This window comes from Hibiscus syriacus, unplaced genomic scaffold, assembly GCF_006381635.1.
Source record: "Hibiscus syriacus cultivar Baekdansim isolate YM2019G1 unplaced genomic scaffold, ASM638163v2 tig00111300_pilon, whole genome shotgun sequence".
Taxonomy (NCBI): Eukaryota; Viridiplantae; Streptophyta; class Magnoliopsida; order Malvales; family Malvaceae; genus Hibiscus; species Hibiscus syriacus.
The window spans coordinates 43450-66934 of NW_024063048.1; the positions used below are offsets into that span (position 1 = coordinate 43450).

The 23485-nt window shown below is 34.9% G+C and overlaps 3 protein-coding genes and 1 pseudogene across 4 annotated transcripts in view; 1 reads left to right on the plus strand and 3 right to left on the minus strand.

The window, feature by feature from the left end:
- Positions 1–548: 548 nt before the first annotated feature.
- Positions 549–3330, minus strand: LOC120158031 (annotated as a pseudogene).
- Positions 3331–4739: 1409 nt separating this feature from the next.
- LOC120158029 (nuclear pore complex protein NUP93A-like) lies at positions 4740–14215 on the plus strand. Its single transcript, XM_039168969.1, is given in 15 exon segments — positions 4740–4911; positions 6168–6259; positions 6486–6552; positions 7002–7061; positions 8407–8496; positions 8789–9058; positions 9382–9477; positions 9553–9687; positions 9887–9940; positions 10032–10115; positions 11868–11954; positions 12024–12917; positions 13124–13305; positions 13621–13912; positions 14106–14215. Coding segments are annotated over 15 exon segments (2592 nt in total). The 5' UTR covers positions 4740–4800; the 3' UTR covers positions 14184–14215.
- Positions 12936–23485, minus strand: part of LOC120158030 (RRP12-like protein) — a 31747-nt gene continuing 21197 nt past the window's right edge. Inside the window, exons 16-17 of the mRNA XM_039168970.1 lie at positions 16867–16871; positions 12936–12950 (exon numbers count right to left, since the gene is read on the minus strand). The gene's annotated coding sequence lies outside the window, so the exon portion shown is untranslated. The remainder of the gene's footprint in view (positions 12951–16866; positions 16872–23485) is intronic.
- Positions 14985–16909, minus strand: LOC120158033 (heterogeneous nuclear ribonucleoprotein F-like). Of its 2 annotated transcripts, none has more exons than XM_039168975.1 (3): positions 16786–16909; positions 15077–15939; positions 14985–15042 (listed from the first exon to the last, which is right to left on the minus strand). In XM_039168975.1, exon 2 carries the CDS (start codon positions 15926–15928, stop codon positions 15251–15253), a length of 678 nt encoding a protein of 225 aa, XP_039024906.1. In that variant the 5' UTR covers positions 15929–15939; positions 16786–16909; the 3' UTR covers positions 14985–15042; positions 15077–15250. The 2 variants fall into 2 exon arrangements, with proteins under 2 accessions (XP_039024906.1, XP_039024905.1); XM_039168974.1 differs by having other exon boundaries at positions 15077–16028.

Consider the following 23485-nt stretch of genomic DNA (forward strand, 5'->3'; position numbering starts at 1 on the left):
TTATTTATTTTTATTTGTACTATGTAATTAGATAAAAATGTTATTTTAAACCAAGTGCTTGAATATATAATCAAATTAATTTTCTTTCATAAATATTTATTGTTCTTAGTTACAGTATGTAACTACCAACCTTTTGAACTCTTAAATTAATTTAAACCCAACTATTGAATTGTTTTTTTAGAGTAAGTACAAGATAGTATTTATTTAAAAATATCGCTCACATCCCTAACATTCATGATACTCATAAATGACAACATTTTTTTAACGTGGGATTTTTATAGTAGGGTTGATTATGATTAAAAAGTATATAATTTGACAAAAATTAAAAAAAACAAGAACAAAACCAGAATCTAAACTGGTCTAGTTCCAGCCCACAAAATACCCGAACCATAAACCATCCAATACCCACTCGAACCTGAATGGAGTCTAATTGCCCCCTCATTCATAACTTAAAACATCCAAAAACAAGGCAAAACATTTCTCCATATACACATGCATGTATAACGAGTCTAAACTTTAAACCTTTCCATACTTTTAAGAACACAACTAAAGATATTTCTTTGGCCATAAATTGAGAGAATACAATACATTTCAAATTTAGTTACTGATTTCTCAGGCTTGTTCCTAATCAAAACTAGAATCACTCTTAAATTAGTCTCTAGGAAATAAACAATAAAAAATTGCAACAAATTTCGATGAACATCTTTGTCCAACTTATCGAGCAGGCTGTGCCTGAGCATGCTCAAGAAGCTGGCCGACTAGCTTGTAGGTCCGTCCTTGGAGGGCCTTGGTGTGGTCTATCAACTGCTCATAACTGGAGAAATCCGACAAAAAAATCAAATGTTATTATGAGGAATGGATGGAGTTTATTGTATAACATCGATGTACAAAAAATCTTACACGTTGGGCTGATTAGGCTCCATAATAAAGGTTCCCGTCTCAGTATCAATCTTGGCATTGAGCTTCGAGTTTCGGATTAGATTCACAATCCATCTCTCTCCCTCCTCATAATTTAAATTTAACTTCTCAAAAAGCACCCTTGGAACACATGAAAAATCCAATTAATCAAAATCTAACAAAAACAACTAAAACTTCAGAAAATATATAAGCAGAAACTCCCTTTCATCAGAAAATCTCATAAGTTTTATATTCTTTTAACGATTGTATGTCTTGAAAAAGTTGACAGGGCCACTAGGAACTGGCAAATGGGAATCAAATGAATACATCCTTCCAGTGTCATTTATTTGTTAGGCGACTGTAATTTTAGTGTGCAAGTCAATTGTCCACAAAAGAAGTTAACTATGTTAGAGAAAGAAGGAACTTACCCCATTTGAATACGCTGATGAATTCTGCAGTATGTCTCGATGATAAATAGATGGGCATTCTCAAGAAACTCATCTTTCAATGGCAGAGTTGAAAAGTTACCTTCTTCAACTCTCTTCCCGAGGAAGGGATCATTCAATATCACCTAGACCAAAAGCAGGAAAAAACATGGTGTAAGCATAGTGCCTGAAATTCAGAAATCAAACTTACTACTAAAATATTTTAGGACAACATGATGGAAGGAAACGCCAGCAATTGAGACATTGAGGAACTTAACAAAATCTGTTGGTATAAGATACAATAATCAAATCAAACTTACTTCTTCACACTCCTTCATCTTCTTCTGTGCTCCATCAAATTCATAGTTGAGATAAACACATGCCAAGAACTCCGTGATGGGATCTTTGTAAGAGCACTGATCTTGCTGGATCACCTTGATAAATTCTTTGAATTGAGGTCCTCTCCTTTTGTTGACAATAAAAGCAGTGGCTAAGTATCTTAACATATGCGGAGCACTGGTTTGAATGGCATTCAGATACCTGAAAAAAAGTGAAACCATCTTGTCAGAGAAAGCAAATAAAAGACTTGGATAATAGCGAAGCCAAATATGTAAACCAAGAGAAAACAATAATGCATGAACAAACAGTAAGAAGAAGTAAAATTATCTAGCCACAGAGAGAATTGCTATGTTTAATTCCAACAACAAACTCCCTTAGGAAACAAATCTCCAACCATAAGCAGTCTGGCCGAAATCTGGACAAGAGATGACCTATTATAACCATGAAGCTTTGACCAAATGTATGGCAAATCATATGGTAGGTTGCATATTAACTTTTCATATTAATCAATGATAGAAGGAATTCCATTAAATATCTAAACATGTTTTACTCCAGCAAAATACAAAACTGAAACATAAAAAATATAAAAAAGTGCACAAAGAACATATAAGCTTAAAACAATAGTGTTGCAAACTACATAAATAATGAGATCATAGGGTTAGTTATTGAAGTGACATACTTGTCTTGATTAAACAGGTCAATGATATGTGTTCGTCCATTGTCATGGTTGAAAAAGATGAAGAGGCTCCAATGCATAAGCCATATTCTACTCTGAACTTGGTTCAAAGGCGATGAGAAACTCTGTAGCAAGAAAAATGCAAAATACAAACAATTGGGTCAATGAATCAAGGGAAATCAAATATACAAAACAGAAACCGTATAATCAATCTTTATTATAACCGAAACCTTGGAATCAATTATTTCTTTCAAGCGATTAAGTTCTTCGAGAGCAATATCCCAGTTTTGCATCAGTATCTGAGCTGCCAGCTTCCCCCAAAAAGCGTTCAAACTCCTTTCACTGTTGGTACATAAAGCCCTGTACTGATACAGAAAATCAGCAGCACCCGGTAGTTACCACATTCAAACTGGAACTTTGCATACTGATATAATGCCTCTATCTAATCTGGACCAATCTGTAAGAAGTAATTTTCTCCCCCCATCAAAATTATTCCAAAAAATAACCTATTCAACGAAAAAATCAACCAAAAAAACAGGGGGAAAAAAACAGACCTGGTAACGGTCATTGAGCATCTGGAGATTATACTGTTTATCAGCACGCAATTCCTGGACCGCGTTAGGGTTCTGCAGGAAAGTGACGAGAGGGGAGGCGGCGTCTTCCAAAGCCTTAAGACGAGCGACAACTTCGACTCTCCTGTCGATCATGTCCTGGGGGACATCATCGGTTTGGTAAAGGCTGTTGTGGATATCCATAGCGTAGTCGACCATGTTCGTCTTGTTCAACAGCTCGATCTTCGCTTTCAAGATCTGCTCATATGGGTATAGCTGTCGCTCTTGCAAGAACTCCAGCAACGGAAACACCAAGTGCCTATCGAGATTCGGAGCGATCCGTGGGGTTAAGTCGTAGGTTGCCATTGGCTCCGACAGCGTCTTCGTCTTGATCTTCGCTTAGGGTTTTAATAACAAATTGAAACGCTAGTAGTGGATAAAAGGTTGAAAGGATTAGGTTTTTATGGGGTTTAGCTATAGTTTCGAGAAATATCAGTCACGTACTATATCATATGGCTGTGAGCTGGGCTTTCTATTTTTCGTTTCGAATTGGGTTTTTTTTTTTGCAAAATATAATTTCCAAAATTTCATATAATAAAAATATTATTTTAATATAAGTTAATAGGATTATGATATATTTTAATAAAACTCTTTAGTTTTACATAGATAAAGAATCATTAGATGTGTGAAAATAGATGATTGAGATTGACTATTTATTTTTTTCGATGAACATCTTCTCATTTCATATTGTTAATGTCAACTATCTATTTACATTTATCTAACGATCCTAAATCGATGTAAAACTAAAATATTTTTACATAAAGTAACATGATCTTATCTCTAAGTTAATGACTATTTATATGTTTTATTAATATTATTATTAAGTATGGTAAAGTACACAAGTAGTTCCGATTATAAAACATTATTTTGTAGAGTCTCTCAACTATTAAAAGTTATAAAATAATCTTCTAATTATGGGACGTTGTTTTGTTGAATTTCTCGACTACTAAAAGTTAGAAAATTGTCATCCGATTATCGATTATTTATATGCTTCAAACTCTATTTTTTCGTTAAAAAATTAACGATATTATGCACTAGAAGTTAATTTGCTAATTAGGATATGATAAAATTATATTTTAATGAAGTCTACTGACATTACATTTACTTTATATTGTTGGTTCGATGACATAATGTATCAAGCACCGGCTCTACGATATAATATAAATAAAAATTCGATAAAAATACAACCCAATCGGTTTTGAGATCAGATATTAACATAGCCCAATCAACATCTTAACACCAAGCTCAGAATAGTAGAGTGATCATTTTATAACTTTTAATAGTCGAATGACTAAAAAAAGAACACCCTATAATCGATTGATCATTTTTAAGATTTTAATAGTATAAGACTCAACAAAACATTGTCTTATAGTTCAAAAATCATTTGTATACTTTACCTTATAAAGTAAAATGATAAATTCGAAAATTGATTTTAAAGATCACTCGATATCATATTTATATAAAATTCATCTTCTCTGTATATATTTTTTAAAATGTTAACTTTTAAGTGCATAAATCAAACGATTCCAGTTGTTAAGAGATTGCTATTATTTATTAAGGTCACGAATTCGAGTATCGTGTATGCATGAGTATGAAAGTTCATTGTCAAATGATTAAATATTTGAACGATACTATATTGTATTCACCTCATACTTATAAAAAATATTAATTTTTAATTTTATAACTTTTATATTTTAATTATAATTTTAATATTTTTTTGTATATATTTTTAATTTAATATTATAATTTGTTATATAATTTGATAGAATTTCACGTTTTATAAAATTAGGGCTTTATCAGATTTTTTTTAAAATATAAATAGACTTGAAATTTCCCTCTCAACAGTGATCGCATGAGAGCGATGGCGAGTGAGCAAGGCATGAGTAGCTGGACCGATCTTCTCCACTCATCCACCAAACTTCTCGAGCAAGCTGCTCCCTCTGCTCAGTTTCCTCCTCTTCAGGTCCCTTTGCTTTCTCTGCTCAGTTTCCTCCTCTTCAGGTCCCTTTGCTTTATTTTTCTCTGCTCGAAACCGGATTTCACACCCTCAACATTTTAAATAATCGTGAAAAAATTTGAAAATGATTAGGTTTTTGTGAAAATGATGTTGCTTCTGGTTATTCAATGTTTGGATGTCTAGAAAATGAGGTAGATTACGAGACATTGAAATGCGGAAAGACCTCAATTGTTCATGTATTTTCTGAAATTGAAAACTTCTGGCTCAAGCCTCATTCAAATATAGGATTAGGTTTTCCGTTGTTAAATTGTTAGAGAGAAGAGAGAACAAAAACTTTGCTCAACAATAGTCCAGTAGTAATGTGGTTTTGAGCTATTGTAGTTTATAGCATTGATTCTTTTTAATGCCGTGTTTATGTGCTGCTGAATTAAATGAGAGTATGAACTATCAAGACTTAAAAGCTTAAAATGTCTATAAATGTTTTAGAGGAGATAAATTTAGCTATATGGAATTCATGTCTTTGTCAAGTTCTGTTTGTTCTTTTAACAAGTAAACTGATTGGAGGATAATAGATGACTTATTATTTTTTCCACCAAGTAATTAGTCATCAATGGGGATTTATTTTCATCAGCCTAAAATTACTTTTTGGATATGTATTATGGAGGGTAAGAAACAGCTTATATAGACATTTTGGCCGATAAAACTTGGGAGTAAATGATGTAGGAGTGCAATGAAATTCGACTTTGAACTTTCTTCCTCTATTATGTTACATTATAATAAGAGTGAAAAGTTCTCCCTAGGCCATCCCGTTTGCACATCTCTGTTCGAGGCATGGACTCTAATACCCACAATGTTCACTATATTTTTTCAATTTTCAATTGCTTGAAGGCCTTGATAGATTTTTTTACTATTTATTATCTATCAATATAGCTGATATTAGTTAATCCCACGATAAATTTAAGTGAAGCCACCCTCTCCTGATAATGCCAATAAATTATAGTAACATATTCATCAATGTGTCAATAATTGAAGTTAGCAACTTGGTTCTAAGAACCTTGGTTTGAGCGTTATCTATTTGTTGGCCCAACCAAATGGAACATCAAGTGTCAATTTTTTTTTCTTTCATTTCTTTTTGTTGAATGAAGCTTCAGTCAGTATGCATCTCAGCTGAGATCATTATTTGAAATAGGAAATTTATTAGTAATATAGATCCATGCTTTTGATTTTTATTGACAATTTGCTAAACAACTATGTATATTCAGAGAAACTTAGATCAGTTAGAAGCATTATCTAAGAAGCTCAAGGCCAAAACCTTAAGAACAGAGGCTCCTTCTCAATCTATAGCTGCCACAAGGTAATTTTACAATTCAATTACTTTATTTCTCTACTGATTCTTGTGGTTACTGTTGGTTAAAAAGACAGAATGTTAGTTGAGAAAGTAAGAAGTTGTTAGCTTGGAACCTTGTTGAGGTAGCAAGTGAGTTGAAGCAACAATCTAAAGGGTTATCCTTTGCTTAGCTCTCCCAGATTTCTACTTTAGCATGTGGAATATATAAAAACTGTCTTTGTTGCATCTTAAGGCTACTTGCACGTGAGGGAATCAATGCTGAACAACTTACACGTGATTTGAAGTCTTTTGAGTTGAAGGTAAGAAGTATCTTTTATGCTCCATACGTTGACTTATGGTAACCCAGTTTCTGTGCCTTCAAACTCAACCTTTTAAATCTTCCATATAATTAGTTACTTTTTTTTTCTTTGTTATAGAGGACTATATGTTTAATGAATATTTTTAGAAGGGTTGATATTGGCATCAATATGTGAAGATAAGAACGTTTTTATTGCCCCAAATTTTATCTTCTATCATTAATGATATTTGATTTCAGATTTCAGATTTCAGATTTTTACTGTTTACATGCCATTTGGTCCCCTGAATACATACATCACTAAGTCTGGTCATCAACTTCAGAGAGCTTCGCTATTGATTGCTTCATGATCTTGCTTCAAAATTCCTTTTTGTTTTTTCATTTTCATAGTTCTATTTTCTCCTTTTTACAAGCTCACAACATGTTTTCCTCTCATTGATCATCTTTTTGAAGACCACGTTTGAGGATGTTTTTCCTGCTGAAGCAACGAGTGTCGAGGAGTATCTGCAGCAGGTAGTATTTACTCTATGGATTGAATACTTCTAATTTAATCTTGATCGCTAATTGCCAACCATTGCCATTTCCCTCGGTTAATTACATTCTTTTGGATTAGGCATGTTTTTAGTTCAAAGTTATTGTTATCAACTAACTATTTGCTGTATAATGTGTGAACTATAGCGTTTTGACTGTCATACACACTGAATAAAAAAAGATATAAAATATGTATTGGTTAAACTGCATGCACATTTGAATGTTCTTTTGCATGCAAAATCGGTTCTTCTTTAAATCTATTCCACAAGGGAGTGAAATGTGGATTTAACCGAGGTACAGGCTTCCTGCCATCCTGAGAGGTTTATTCCTCTTTGATCCACTAACCGGTAAATAAAGGAGACTTAATTTCTTTATATGTTGTGTATTTGTTTTATGATATTATCTGAGATGGCTTGCATATCTCTATTATACTTTCTATTTCTCTTAACTTTGGGTGCATTTTAAATAACTTAATCACTTTGCTGTTGATATTATAAGTGGTTCGTTGGCATGATTATAGATTTTCATTCATTATCGGTGATTAGTGAATGAAAACTTGATTTTGTAAAAGATAAAAATTAATTGTATTAAATAAACTATTATGGATGAGATTATAAAGATACTTGTTGAGTTTTTGATGGGTAATATTACAGAGGAGAAATGTGCACATGTGCTGTGTGCTTTTATATCTTTTTGCCCACTTATAATCCTTAGGATGTTCAGTCAGTTTTTTAAGGGATAATACCGAAATAAACCCTCAAAACTTTTTCAAAGATGAAAATGACTAAACCCTTGATCTTTTGTTGATTGGAATAGTTGTGAACTTTTATTTTATTGTAATTAGAACCTTAAAATTGTATCATATTCATTTTTTAAAAAATCTTTTTATTTGGATGGGTAAGATGAGCGAAATGCCCATCCAACTCAGTTGGTAGAGCACAAGGCTCTTAACCTTGTGGTCGTGGGATCGAGTCCCACGGAGGGCATTTCATAATTCGGAGGTCTCCCACGGAAGCTGCTCCCAACCTAGCGTTTGGAGCAGCGTACTATCATACCTCTCCCTTACCCCATTACATATGGGAAAAAGGGTCAACTAATTATGTTCTCTTAATTTTTTTGAAAATTGGAGTTTATTTGGTTGCTATTCCTTTTATATTATCACAACTCTTGCTATGCTGCTTGAGCAAGTCCTTTTCACATTTGGTTGTGCTGTTATTGTATCCCTGGCTATCTTTAAATGCATTCTGTCACTCCTCAACACGGATTTCTGCTTCTTAATTTTGGAGGTGGTTGACAGATAATTATTTGGAAAATGTTTTGATCTCAGGTTCATGAAATGGCAATGGTTTCAGCCATCCAAGAAGCTCAGAAGGATAACCTCAGAAGTTTTAATGACTCTGTGATGAAAGTACTGGAGGTTAGTATCCCCACTTCTGAGGGTGAAGTACTTCAATGCAATATCTTTCCTTGTGGGATTTGTATTTTTATACGTTCATATGAATTATCTTCTTTTTTCTTTTTGGAAACTCTTAAGTGGATGCAGTTTAACCATGGGTTTCCTGCTAACTGGGTAGTTTTTCTTGTATCACAATAGATGATGAATTGTTTTTGATACATTGAACATAAAAATTATCAAATTGATGATGACAACATAGTTTGTAAGTTTTCTTCTTTTACGTGATTGATCGGTGATGTCTAATGCCTTGTAGGAAGACTGGCAAAAGGAAAAACGGGAGTTCTTACAGAGCTTGAGCCGAATTTCAACATTACCTAAGACCAACATGACTGATAAAAGCATCGGTGGTGTACGGTTAGGTCAAATAGTTTCCATGACTACTAGTCGTCAGGTTCCATTGGGTCCTTCTGCCACGGGGCTTCTACCTTTAGCTGACAAGCCAGTTGTTGACAAAAAAGTGTCGGTATATGCTGAAGTTGTTAAAGATCTGAACAATGCAAGAGAACGAGGCTTGCCATTTAACGTAAGGATGATTGTCTTTCCTTTCAAGTTTCAAAAATTAATTTTCATTTTCCAAAATCCAAAATAATGAGCACTGATTGTCATCTTATTTGTTCTTTGTTCTTCAATAGTATTATGCTATATCTGTATGCACATGCATGGATTATACGGTTTTTATACATTCCAGTTGAGTATTATCCAACTTTCTCATTTTTTAGTGAAACCTTTCTTATAGTGAGTTCTTTTGAACTGATTTATTTTATCTCAATATTTATTTCTTTTTTTTTCTCCAAAATTTCTATATTATTATTTACTCATGATTGTTGATTATACATATTTTTGTAGCCTGCCACAGCTTTTAAGGTTGCTTATGAGAGTTTGGGCAGTGAAGCATCTGGTGGGAAATCAGTTAACATGCAGAAAATGTGGCGTCTTTTTCAGGTATGGTACATGCTATTGTTATCATGCTTATTGCTGCCAGATAAATGATTGTGGATAAGTTCAATGTTTTGGCAGAAATTAATGGGTGAGGATTCGACGATGCTACTGAGTGTTTCTAGAAAGATGTCAATAGTAATTGGTGCTAGACGTCACCTGGAATGTGGACATGAGAAATACATTATGGATATAATACAAAGCCATCCTGCACAAGTAAGAATCTTTTTAGCATCTTTATTGTTATTCTTCTGTTAACAAAATGCAGAAATAACTCTTGGTTTTGATAATGTTTCTGCTGTTGTTCCCTGTGTTCCTTCTCGAAATGACTTTCTTCCAATGATGAATTTAGTAGTGTTCTATGTTGTTTCATATTCTCTCAGAGCTCATATTTCATTCTTTGATCTCAATGTAGGCTGCTCTTGGTGGAGCTGTTGGAAATTTGCATAGAGTTCGCGCCTTTCTTCGGGTCTGCTTGATTCTATTTAGCTTCAAATTGCTTGTTCAACTTTGTTTCCTTACTCTTCTTTGTCTAAACGTTCTTTTCTTTGTCTGTGCAGATTCGTTTGAGGGATTATGGATTACTGGATTTTGACGCAGGAGATGCTCGAAGGCAGCCTCCCATTGATACCACTTGGCAGCAGGTTTTATTTAATTTTACTGATATTATTATAGTTAAATTCTAGATGAACATCTGTGATAGATGCTTAGTTTAAAAAAGCGCTGCTTAAGCGCGATTAAAGCGCTAAGCGACGCGAGCGAGGCCCCTGGCGCTTCAGCATAGCAAAAGCACTACGAATTCATTAAGCGGTAGTAATCGGGGCTTTTGCAGCGCTTTTAGCAAAGCGCTAATCGGCGCTTAATCGCGAGTTTAGAAGATACGATTCTGGGCTTTAGCAGATACGATTTTTGGGCTTATTTAGGGTTTAGCGGGTTATTAAATTATCAGTTTTGTTTTTTTTTCTTGTAGCTTCACACTAAGAAACGAAATAGATTGGCACAATCTAGATTGAATGACATGGTGTTTGTGAAATTCAATCATGCCTTGGAGCGCCGAGCTAAAATTAAGGAGACCGATCCCATTCTTTTGCAAGATATTGATGAGAGCAATGAGTGGTTGATGGGAAGAATGGAAGAAGATGAAGATGATGATGAGGCGGTGTTTGTTGGTGACGATTTGACATAGAGTGATGTTGCTAATGCTTCCGGTGCATATGAGCCTAGTTATCTAACTAGAGCATCAAAAGTAGTGAATGATGGAGCCGGACCATCGAGAAATGATAAAGGAAAATCTCCTGCTCATAATCCTATCTCTAGTAGACCATCTCGTAGATGCTTAGTTGATGAAGATGAGATGGAAGAAGATATTGGAGTGTCTAGTGATGAAGGAGATGAAATGACCATCCAGCTCAGTTGGTAGAGCACAAGATTCTTAACCTTGAGGTCGTGGGATCGAGTCCCACGGAGGGCATTTCATAATTCGGAGGTCTCTTACGGAAGCTGCTCTCAACTTAGTGTTGGGGGTAGCCTACTATCTTACCTCCTCCTTACCCCATACATATGGGAAAAAGGGACAGCCATTTTTAGTGATGAAGGAGATGGTGTTGTCCGAGTTGATGACGATGACGATTTAGAGGATTTTTAGTTATAAGGAATTGAGGGTTTAGAAAAATACTTTTGTTCATCTCACTTTAGACTACTTTTAGTGTAGACCATCTTTTGAGATTAGTATACTCGTATAGTCGTATGGTTAATCGTATATAAGTATTTAAGTGTTTATAACTTATAAGTTATAAGTAAATTGAGAATTATATTTTGGTGTTTAAGTACTTATAAGTTTTGAATATATGTATTGACACTTTGATATTTAAGTATTTATAAGATAATTTATAAATATTTTGTATTTTTTTGTGAATTTCGGCCTTTCTGGCGCTTCTTGTGCATCAAGCGAGCGCTTAGCGCTTTGGCGTCTAGGACCCTAGGCGCTTTAGGGCGCTTTACGCTTTTTAAAACCAAGGATAGATGTCAGACACCTGGTTTTAATATGTCATTGCTTATCTTGAAGTAACTTTTCAAACTGCATTATAGTCTAATGTTGAACTACTCTTTCAAATTAGTATGCTTGTCTTTGTTAAAATGACATGTATACTATTTTGTTGAAGCCATCTTTTAGATAGTTGAGAGATAAGATATGGATGCTTTTTAGTTTTATGGTGCCGAGATGTTATTTTTTATGTGGTTTATAAAACAGGGCACCGTTCTAAATATCAGATGACGAGAGCACTTTCTTGTTCTGATTTCTTTCCCAACTAAATTTGATTCATTTGCTATTTATCCTTTTTTCTTTTTCCAAATCACTAAGTTTTGCTAAGGATCCTATCTCTTTGTTTTAACAGATTTATTTTTGCTTGAGGACTGGTTATTATGATGAAGCAAGACAAGTTGCCCTATCATCCCGTTCTTCTCACCAGTTTGCACCACTGGTACTAATTGTTTACTGTTTAATCCATTGTGCTTGACAATCAACATTACTCAATACATCTTTTTGACAGCTTACGGAGTGGATTAACAATGGAGGCATGGTGCCAGCACACATTGCAGTTGCTGCTGCAGAAGAGTGTGAAAAGATATTCAGAATGGGTGATCGGGTAGGTCGAGCTGCATATGACAAGAAAAAGTTGTTGCTCTATGCTATCATATCCGGGTCTCGCAGGCAAATTGACTGTCTCCTCAGAGATCTACCTTCACTTTTCAGTACCATAGAGGATTTCCTGTGGTTCATGTTGTCAGCAGTACGGGACATTTCTGGTGGAAACCCATCTAACGAGGGTTCAGTACCATACAGTCTTGATGATTTGCAAGCTTACCTAAACAAATTTGAGCCATCATATTACACAAAAAATGGAAAGGACCCTCTAGTATATCCATATGTCTTACTCTTAAGCATCCAGTTGCTACCAGCTATTTCATATTTGTCTAAAGAAGCAGGACATGAAGGATACAACATTGATGCTGTCCACATAGCAATTGTGCTAGCAGACAATGGGGTCCTTTCTGAAGTTGCTGGAGCCGGACAAAAACTAGGAATGATGGATGCTTATGCAGAAGCATCGAGCATTATTAGGTAATTTGGCTCTATGTATCTAAAGCTTGGTAATCTTCAAATGGTTCTAGAATATTACGCACAAGCTGCTGCCGCACTAGGTGGTGGACGTCTGTCGTGGACTGGGAGAGGTGGCGTGGATCAGTTAAGGCAGATGAACTTAATGCTGAAGCAGCTTCTCACTGAGGTATTAGTCCGAGATGGTGGGATTTATCTTTTACTTGGTTCAAGAGGTCCTGGAGAAGAAGGTGAACTGGGACGATTTTTGACTGATCACAAAGCAAGACGACAGTTTCTGCTTGAAGCTGCCCGCCAATGTCAAGATTCTGGGCTGTACGACAAGGTAATTCCCTTTCTCCCTCTTTGCTTCACCAATGTTTATGTTTTTGTTATCGGATTGTGAACATTTTAATTGAAGCTAACATTTTGGTAAACGCCGGCAATTCCAAACCTTCACTGTCCTTGATACTTGCAGTAGTAATGCGACTTCCTCTCTGATTCTGTATCTTATCTTTGTGGGTTTGCTTTTGACCTTGTGTTGAAATTCAGTCTATAGAGATTCAGAAGAGAATTGGAGCTTTTTCGATGGCATTGGAAACAATAAATAAGTGCCTTTCCGAAGCAATTTGTGCTTTCTCACGTGGTAGATTAGATGGCGAGAGTCAAACTTCTGGACTCATTCATTCTGGCAACGAGATCTTCGACACTTTCAAATATTATCCTGACATCAGGTCATTCCAATTCTATTCATTCCCCTGTTCTTTATTACCATTTTGCTGGTATGTCACTTTTAGTATTGTCAAGTTTTGTGATCAATGCTTATTGAAACCATTTTGACCAATGTGCAATATTTGACACACGACAGGAAAAAATAACTAAAACGCGACACATATTGTCGGCATATTTGTCACTTTTTCCTTCGAGTTGTGATACATTCTATGCCATTCCTTGGGTCATTGTGATTTTTTTCACAGTTAATATATATTTTCTGCTAATAGGATTCAATCTTTCTGCTTTCTCCTGACGTTACTTGGTTTATTTTGCAGTCTCCAAGACAGGGAACAGGTTCTGGAACAACAAACCGTATTAAGACAGCTTGAGACTATATTGGCGATCCACAAAATGACAAGAACAGGCCAGTATCTCGATGCTCTAAGGGAAGTTGCCAAGATCCCATTCCTTCCATTCGATCCGCGAGCCCCTGATATTACCTCCGATGTGTTTCAGAGTTTATCTCCTCATGTCCAAGCCTGTGTGCCTGACCTGCTAAAGGTTGCTCTAACTTGTCTGGACAATGGATCCGATACAGATGGGTCACTTCGTGCTATGAGATCAAAGGTATGCTGGCATCTTCGAATAATAGTCTCACGTACTGCTATCCATGATTGCAATTGGGTGCTTAATTCTACCCTTATTTTCGTTGAAACGACTGGTTAACTACGTGACCTGAGAAAAAGAAAAAGAAACCGAGTTGAGTGAACCCTGTGGTTTGTAATAGATGTATAATTTGTTTTTATGCTGATCTTTGCAGATTGCAGCCTTCCTTGCAAACAACATGCGTCAGAATTGGCCCCGTGATTTATGCGACAAGATTGCCAAAAGCTTGTAAAGTGAATCATCGGTGACGACAGAGTGAAACGCCGGAAAATTCAACAGTATCTAAGGCATGGCGGCAGACCAAAAAAATGGTTTAGTGATGATGAGCAGAACTCAACTCCCTTTGTAGCCATAACTTGTATGATTGGGGAGTCTTTTCCAAATGAAATAAATAATTAACCAGTTAAATAATCAATGGTGGTAATTGAATTTGTTTAATATTTTATATGGAGAATTTTGCTTTTCATATATCTTAGTAAATAATTACATACCTAATATAAAATTAAATCATTTTTATATATATTTATACTTTTAACATTTTAATAAATTAATAATTAAAATTTGAACTGTTACAACAATCTTAATATCAATCGTCATAAATGAATATTTTAACTCCTAATTATTGATTTAAAATACAAGTTTTGAAATAAATCTGAATTCCAAAATATAAGTTGCTTTTATATTTTATTTACAAAATATATTATTGAGCCACGTTATCCAGTTGATGAAATACACTCTTTTTAATCGATAATAAAATATTTCTAAAGAATAATTAAATAATAAAATGAGACGTAAGATTCAAATTCTATATTTATGAACAAAAAAGACTGAGTTGGAAAATTTCCCCTTAATGAACTTTTATAATGTAATAATAAACTTTTATAATATAATAATAATTCATCCAGATTAGTTAATCAATAGGTTCGATAGTGATACTTATAAAAAATCAAGTAATTCAATGATAATAAAATCCAAGGTGTAACACACACAATGGAATTTATATACCTCAAAAGATTATCATGAGTCTGAATTGAAAGGTAAGAAAGTCTGCATATTTATCTGAATATACTTTTATATCCTTAAAACCAGAACTCAGTAATTCAAATATCTAAGAAAAGAAAGTACTTCAAATATCTAAGAAAAGAAAGTACATTAACAACATACTAATCATATTTAACCTAATGGGGATTCGGAGATGATATATGAGGAGACACAGGCAGGAAGATTACCACCTCGAAATCTGGGGGACTCGCATCTCTGGCTATAATGACACATGCAAGCCCAAATAAGAGTACCTCTTCACTGCCTCGATCTCGATTTGGCGCGTCGAGCTTCATCCGGTGTTGAGGGAAACAATTCCACATACCGAGACCCTATTGTCATCTTATCCTTGCACATTGCTCTTTTTGCCTCATCAACAGAAGCAAACTCCACATACGCCTCTCCAGTAGCTTTTCCATCGGGGCGGCATGCAATGTGTATCCGACCCTCGATGATCTTGAAATCTCCAAAGAATTCAATGATTTCAGACTCCTTCACTGAGAAGGGAAGACCACGCAGCTTGAGTATCTCTGTGTATTCCATTTGATCCTTATCACTGAATCTTTTTGCTCGAGATGGTGGTGGGCTTCCATGGAAATCACTATCGTAGATTCCTTCATAGTTCACCTCCGCAGCCACAGCATGGTAATAGTCCTGCCTCTTGCATCGGAAAACTTCCACATAGCGCCGCCCCATGTTTTGTCGATCTCTTTGCAAAGCAAACTCCACCTGCATGGACCCAGCAAAGACGACAAAGGCCTCTCCAGAGAACCTTCCATTCTTGTTGACCAGCAAAACATCGACAATGTCCAGTCCAGCAAAGAATTTGAAAATGTCAATATCAGTGCAGTTGAAAGGAAGACCCCTCAGACGGACCACAGGAAAGGCAGGTGGATGGTAACCACCACCATAACCATAAGGTTGATAGCCACCCATGCCGCTGTTCACTGCGAAGTAGGGAGTTGATTCCATCATTCTTTGTCTCTTTGAGCCGACCTCGTACCCGTCCGAAACCCCCCCGCTTCCCAACATTGCCCTTCAATTATCCATACCCAAAAGGCAAAAAAAGAAAATCCCCCACTAAACCTGTTAATAAAACCAAACCCAACCCATACTTCCCAAATACTTAATTTCTTAAATTCCTAAATCATGTATTCTAATAACATTTTCCATATTCATAACCCTCCTTCAAACAATAAACATAAAAAAATCATGCATATAATTCAATTCATGATTCATAATCTTTTTTTATTATATTCTAAAGAACCATAATCCTATATTTTTACATCTTACCCAAACAATTTCATTAACAGCAGAAAGATTCATATATGATATAAATTATGCAAGTATTTTCCATAATATCATGTTTAATTTCATTGAAAAAACAAAATTGATCAAACAAAAAGGAAAATAACATCAAATTCAGCCATGAAATTAATTAGGTCTTAGCAGAAAAGTTGAAAAAATAAAGAAATTAATTTGGGCATCTAATCCAAAATTCTCCCGTTTTATCTTCAATTATTCCGTTAAAGCCCAATACAAAATCATAGCAGAGAAAACTTAATTTCATTTAAAAAAAAGATCCAAAACCAAATTCACCCTCGAAATTAGCTCTTAGCATAGAACTTTGGGAAAATCGGAATCTAATCAGAATTTAGCTTGGGGGGTATATATTAACCCATTTTTTATCTTCAAGTAATTTCAAACATTTATTCGAATTCAAACACAGAATCAGAACAGAAAAAACCCTAATTCCAATCAAGAACACGAGTTAGGGGCTTTGACGAACTTACCCTCTGGAACCGTACATGGCGTCGTTTGAGGTGATTTTAGATCTTCGATTTGTTAAGAGGAAATTGCAGAAAATTTCACAGCTAATCACAGAACGCTTCGCAAACAAGAAAACTAGCAGCCAAAATTTTCCAAATAAAAAACCGAAATTTATATATGAAAATGGGAGTACGGAACTTTGTAAGGCTATTTAAGGGTAAACTACATCATTCAGCACTCAACTTTTCTTTCTCCTATTTTATTCACTATACTTTCAATATTTTTAATTTACTCACTGAATTTTTTAATAGCTCATGTTTTAGTCATACAATTTTTTTAAATTTAAAATAAATAATAAAAATAATATTCTATTATTATTAAATTTAAAAAGATATCTTTGCCCCTTTTAGTTACCATCGACCACCATTGGCCTTTAAAACGGACAGCCGTTTGATCCCAAACGATATCAAGAGACTAATCTTGACACGCTGACTGAAACATTTCAATTTTCTCACTTTCTATATAAAATATTTGAATTCGGAGCATGTTCCGAAAAAATTGAGGTCGAATTCAAATTCAAAGGGTCGAGGTGAAGCAACCCATGAAATTTGGAATCGAACGACCACTATCTACTGCCTTCGGCGTTTCGGTTTCCTCACTTTTGATTGGATTTGGAGCATTTTTCGAAAAATAAAGGTTGAATTTGAACTCAGGGGGTTGGACGATAAAATTTGGGACCTAACGACCACCATCTACGACCGTCGATGGTGGAGTCCAACAACGACAAACAGTTGATTGTCATCATTTGATTTTAATTTTATATTTAAATTATTTTATATTAAATTATAATAAAAATACCACGTAATATCAAAATAATAATAAAAACAATTCAAATTGATCAAAATATGAGCAATTCGAAAGTTCAGTGAATAAATTACAAAAGCTGAAAGTACAATAAGTAAAATTGAAGAGATAGTAAAGTTTAATGATGAATGATGTAGTTTACCTGCTATTTAATGAAAGGGTAAATTCTACAAATGACCCCCGACTATAGTACATTATTTTATTAAGTCCTCTGACTATTATAATTATAAAATGGTCCTCTCACTATACGTTATGTTTTGTTAAATTTTTCGACTATTAAAAGTTACAAAATAGTTATTTGATTATTCATATTTTTTAAATTTGTCTTTTTTGTTTAAAAAATTAACATATTTCTAAGCTGGAAGTTAACATGCTAACTTAGATATAATAAAACCATTGTAGATGCTCGTTTTTATCCAGGGCTGAGTCGGAGCAGACTCGAAGCAATCGTAACCTAACCCGACCTTGAACCAGTTGCAGGCCCAACTCAAGCCCAATGGACGACAGTTGATTGCAGAGGAAAAGAGAGAAGTTAACGTTGGTTTTTAGCAGTTTTTTTATATATACGGGGAGATTAACCATCAGAAAGAAGGGGGAAATATATCAGGAATCCATCACCATTACGAGAAAAAAGAAAACAGAGACCATTTGCTGGAAAAGCCGAAGAACACAAGAACAAAAACACGGGGAAATCGTTCGTTTCTTTTTCAGAGCAAAGCAAATATAAAAGAGCGTGTAAACAACTAGCAAATTGGAAATTCAAATCTTGTAAGATTTTCTTTCCATGATCATTTACAATTACATTTTTGTTATATTTGTTTTAATAGCTTTCATGATAAATTCAAAACAAAAGGAACAAGGTGAATCAAATTTACCTTCGATTTTAGGCTGGCGTTCGAAATAATTGAGTCGTAGGTGCCTGAGTCTTAGCGTCAAGGTTGTAACGTTGTTGGAATCGGGGTTAAAGTGTTGAGATTCTTTTGTATAACCTGCGTATGGTTCAAAATGTAGTTTTTAGATTATAAAAAGAGGGGTTTCAAGATAGAAAAAAAGAAAAAGATTTGGTCTGTTACCTGACTGGTTCGAGTTTACTGTCGAAATAGAAAGGTCAGTAGTTGTTAGGCCCCTTCGTCGGAGTTGTAGAGTAGTCGCAGTCGAGAGAATTCCATATTCAACCTTCATCGTAGTTTCGTTTTTTAAGCTTCGGGTATGTGATTTAGAAAAAGAGGAGAGCATGTTTGAGCCTAGCCGATGATGGAACTCGGGTGAATGATGGGCATTGGGGCTCTCGGCAGCCAGGTGAGCACAAAGAAGATGAGTGGAGAGATGCTTGGGCGAGCTGCAGCGTGCGAGAGATAGAGAGTGGAGAGTAAAGCCGAGTAAGGCTTTGTGCGTAAGATTTAGGTTAGGTATAGTTTATTTAGTTTTTATATTAAATGTTTAGGGTTAATTTGTTTAAGGTCCCTGAAAGTTCATTAAGTTTTTATGCTTTAGTCACTGTTACCATGTTTTTTTATTCTATTTCAGATTTTTGGTGTATTGAATAAGTAGTTTTGCCCTTTTTGTATATGGATTACTTACGTAGGCTCCTATTTGAAAATAATTAAGTTTTAGTCCTCTCAGATTTGCAATGAATGTGCATTTAGGTCACTTGCTTATTTCGAATTTTACATGCTTAATTCTGTATATATTTAAATTTAGTCATTACATTTATGTATATATACTTTTTAAATTTTTAGTTTAGCATGTTATGTTTTTGTTTTTATATTTGAGTCATATTTGTACATTATATGTTAGTATGCGTGGCTTATGATCTTTAATTAAAATATATGTAATTTCTTGTATGTTACATTGTATGATATTTTTTAATTTTGTATAATTAATTTTGGCATGTCATCCACTTTTTGCACAATTTGTATGATACATTCACGTGCATAACTTGACCTATTACATAATTGGATTAAGGGTAATATACTTTTAATTTAAAATTGTTTTAAGTGGGCAGTCATAACTGATTTGAGGTCCGCTTTTAGTGAATTTAAAATAAAAGTGTATCCCGAAAGTGAAACCAAAAATTGATTCGTCACCTAAAATTTGGGAATGAAAGAAAAGGAAATGTTCGTTTATTTAAATTTATCGAGAAAAGGTTGTTATAGATTTTAAGATCTGGTCTCGATATTTGTAAATAATCGAACATTCTTTATCTTTCTAAAACGACTCGGTAATTTTAATTTAATTTATTTGAGTGCTTTTGAATGTTTTAAATTGACATTTTTATTTTATGGGATCAAAAATCAAAATAAATTCGAATTTGTAAAGTTCATTGCAAAGACGTTAATTAATCGACTAGGTACCGTTTTAGGGCGTTGTGGGGGTGCTAATCCTTCCCTGCACGTAACCGACTCCCGAACTCGGATTTAAAATAACAAACAATTTTGGGTGCCCAATCACACCCTAATCAAAGATTGGTGGCGACTCTTTGAACTGTATTTTTTTCGATCGTAAAGGAAATCCAAAATTTTTCGAAACGAGAGGTTTTTAAATCGCATTTGTTTTTAAATTAAAAATAAGTTGAAAGAGGTAAATTAAAAATTAATGTGGTTTTTTAAATCTAACCTTTTAAGAAAAATCATTTCGACAGCTTGGCGACTCTGCTGGGGACCTTTTTTTTTAGAGAGTCAGGCTGATAGTCGATTAATTAATTGTCTTTGCAATTGGAAATTATAAATTCGTTTTAATTTGGTTTTTGATCCCTTGCTTTGTTTTTAATAAGTTTTGTTTGTATTTTGATTTCTTTAATTTAATTCGATTGACAATTAAATAGTTGTACTGATCTGTTTGCTAATGATTTCAGAATAATTGTGTGTTTTGGGAATTGATTTTGAGTGTTTTTATTGATTGTTTTTTCGCTTTTCCTCACACACTGCACAGCTACATTATCATAACATGAGATAAAACCCCGCTCCGTCCTAATTAAGTAGGAGTGAGAGACTATGCCCTCGTGTGGTTTTCACCTCCGCATGGGATAGTGGATTGCTCCTGGAGCTCACGCCTTATGGTCCTCGTGATGGTAATCACCTCCGCATGGACATAAGGAGATGTGTTCCCTCGAAATTGAACTCGATCCCCTAAAGCCTGTGATGGGCCAGGATTGAGGGTTCGGTAGCCCAAGGGGGCACCGACAAGGACAATTCGAGAACCTATTACTTTAGAACCGAACCCAGCATATAGTAAACATAGAGCCTGAATTTAGGTCGAGCCTAACCTAAACCTTAAGAGTCCCGTGAGGAGGGTACACAAGGAAAAGCTTTTTGAGTCATTTATTTTCACTTTTCGAATAAATGCATGCGAACTAGAAATCATGCGGTTAGGTTTATTTGTCAAGCAAGCATGCGAATTAGATATTATGCGGTTAGGGTTTTAATGTTCAAACAAAGCATGGGGGTAGATATCATGTTGGGTAGGATCTACTAAAACATGATTGGGTAGCCAGCATGTGATGGTAGGTTTTATTTAATGATTATGATATTTATTATCTTGTTGTTGATATTATGTGTACTAACCCATTTTTTTTCTATGTCTATTTTATTTTGATTTTATTGCATTCGCATCTTCATGTCATCACAAGGTGTTAATTCGCAAGTGATTGACTAATAAAAAGGCTGGTCATATTGAAACAAGAAATTCTTAACCATGTAGTCAAAATAAGGAGGTTTAAAGATATTCAGATGATCCATGAAGAGGGACATCCGATGAATGAAGAAATCTGAAGCTGATTGAAGACTTCCTTTAAAAGAGTGAAGGCCAAGATATTCTCAGAAGATAGATACAATTATACCAAGGACAAGAAGACCCTTCACAAAGACATGAAGACCACTTCGTATTGAAAGTAAACATGGAGACCTCAAGATTCAATTTAAAGACATCTGGTGTCATTAAAGGTGATAAAGTACGCCGACAACTTTGGGCGCAATATTAGATTCCATGAAGAGTACGGTTCAAGGGAATAAAGAAATGAAGAATCACATTTATATTTTGATTACATGGTGTACTGAATTCTTGTTGTCTAAATGAAGGTTGTTCTATGGTGGTCACTTTTGGAATTAAAACCTTGTGCATTTGCATTTGCATTCTTATTAGCATTAATTTATTTATTTCGTTATTGTTGCTTTTTGTCATTTTGTTATCTCATTTGTACTAACTTGTTTCTATGTTTTTTTTTCTCTTTGTCCGCATTGCATGATCATGACATATTCAAAAGGTGTTGATTTGTGAGTGGTCATCATAGTAAAAGGTTTTCATGACGGACAAGGGGTTTCGTGATCAAACAAACTATAACACAGTCAAAAAATGGCATCTTGAGAAAGCTTCGAAAATAGTGGAGAGTTGCGCACATAAAGATCATATGTCTGACAAAGAGCACAATGAGATAAGATAGATAAAAGAGAAAATGTCCAAGATGATGGATAGAATAGATGTTTTGTCCAAAGGAAGAGAGACTTCTACCAAAGAAAAGAAAGAACTCAATGAAAACAATCTTGAGGTGTCAAATACGCAAGGGACTACTTTAGAACCTGCTGATTCTGGCCAAAATGAGAAATCACGCACAATCATTGTTCGTATCAACAAATTGTTTGGAAATGCCAAGGAAATAGTGGCAACTATAGAAGCTCAGAAGGATGAAAAGAAGACATGCAGACAAAACTCGTTGGTGTTTGATAGACTACTCCCAACATCAGGGAAAATAAAACTGGAAACTCCAGTTCAACCCAAGTTGAGAGGTGACTCTCGTTGTGATTTCATCCCAATATCATATAAGGAATTGTATGATGAACTGATAGAAGATCGAGAAGTGGCCTCGCATTATGTGAAACATTTGCAGCCTCCATATCCAAGTTGGTATGACGTCAACGTTCGTTGTGAATATCATGCTAGGATTCAAGGACATTCTATTGAGAATTGTTCTACCTTCAAACGTCGAGTCCAACTTCTACTAGATCATGGAGTATTGGAGTTTGAATTGAAAGGACAACCTAGTTTGGTAACAGATTATCATGTTGGGTTCAAACTAAAAGTGACCAAAGGTAAGAGTATTAGTGAGGACATCCAAGAAGAAGATTGTTTGCCAAAGTACAGAGCTCAGATTCGTCATTTAAGAAATGAAAATAATAAATTGAGCAGAGAGATGGAAGCCATACGAGATGATTTTCGAAGGATCATTCAAACTTTTAAATTTGTTGGTATAGGAAATGTCCCAGAGGAGTGGATAACATGAGTCGCTAAACTGAAGAATGACGCTGAACAGTGGAGAAGGAATTGTAAGGTGCAAGAAGGTCGAGCCGAGAAGTTTTCTCATGATTTACAAATTGAAGAAAAAAGATGCAATACAGTTGTTGATAATTTGGGAAGATATCAGGCTGAAATTCAGACGTTGAACAGATCCATTGCCAATATGGAAATTTCATATCAACGCCACAAGCGGGAGAATGACGCTGAGCTTGAAGCCGTTAGAGTCAAGAACGAGAAGTTGATGAAGATTGTGGATGATTACAGTGATCTTATACAAGAGCTTCATAACCACAATGACTTTCTTACAAGGAACATTCAACAGCAGTGTTTACAGCTCTGAGAATCGGCACTCAAGATAGAGAAAAGAGACAACGTCATGAAAGAAGCTATGACCCAAGCAAGCAATGTGGCTCAGAAATGGGTTAATTTAGCTGGCTTTGTAAGAGAATTGAAGCAGATTGACAACTCGACCCCCGAGCATAAGTGGAAATTAAATTGGCTTTTGAAGGAGATAGAAAAGTTCGGAGTGAAAGCTGTCCATTATATGTAAAGTTTGTTTGATGTACCGAG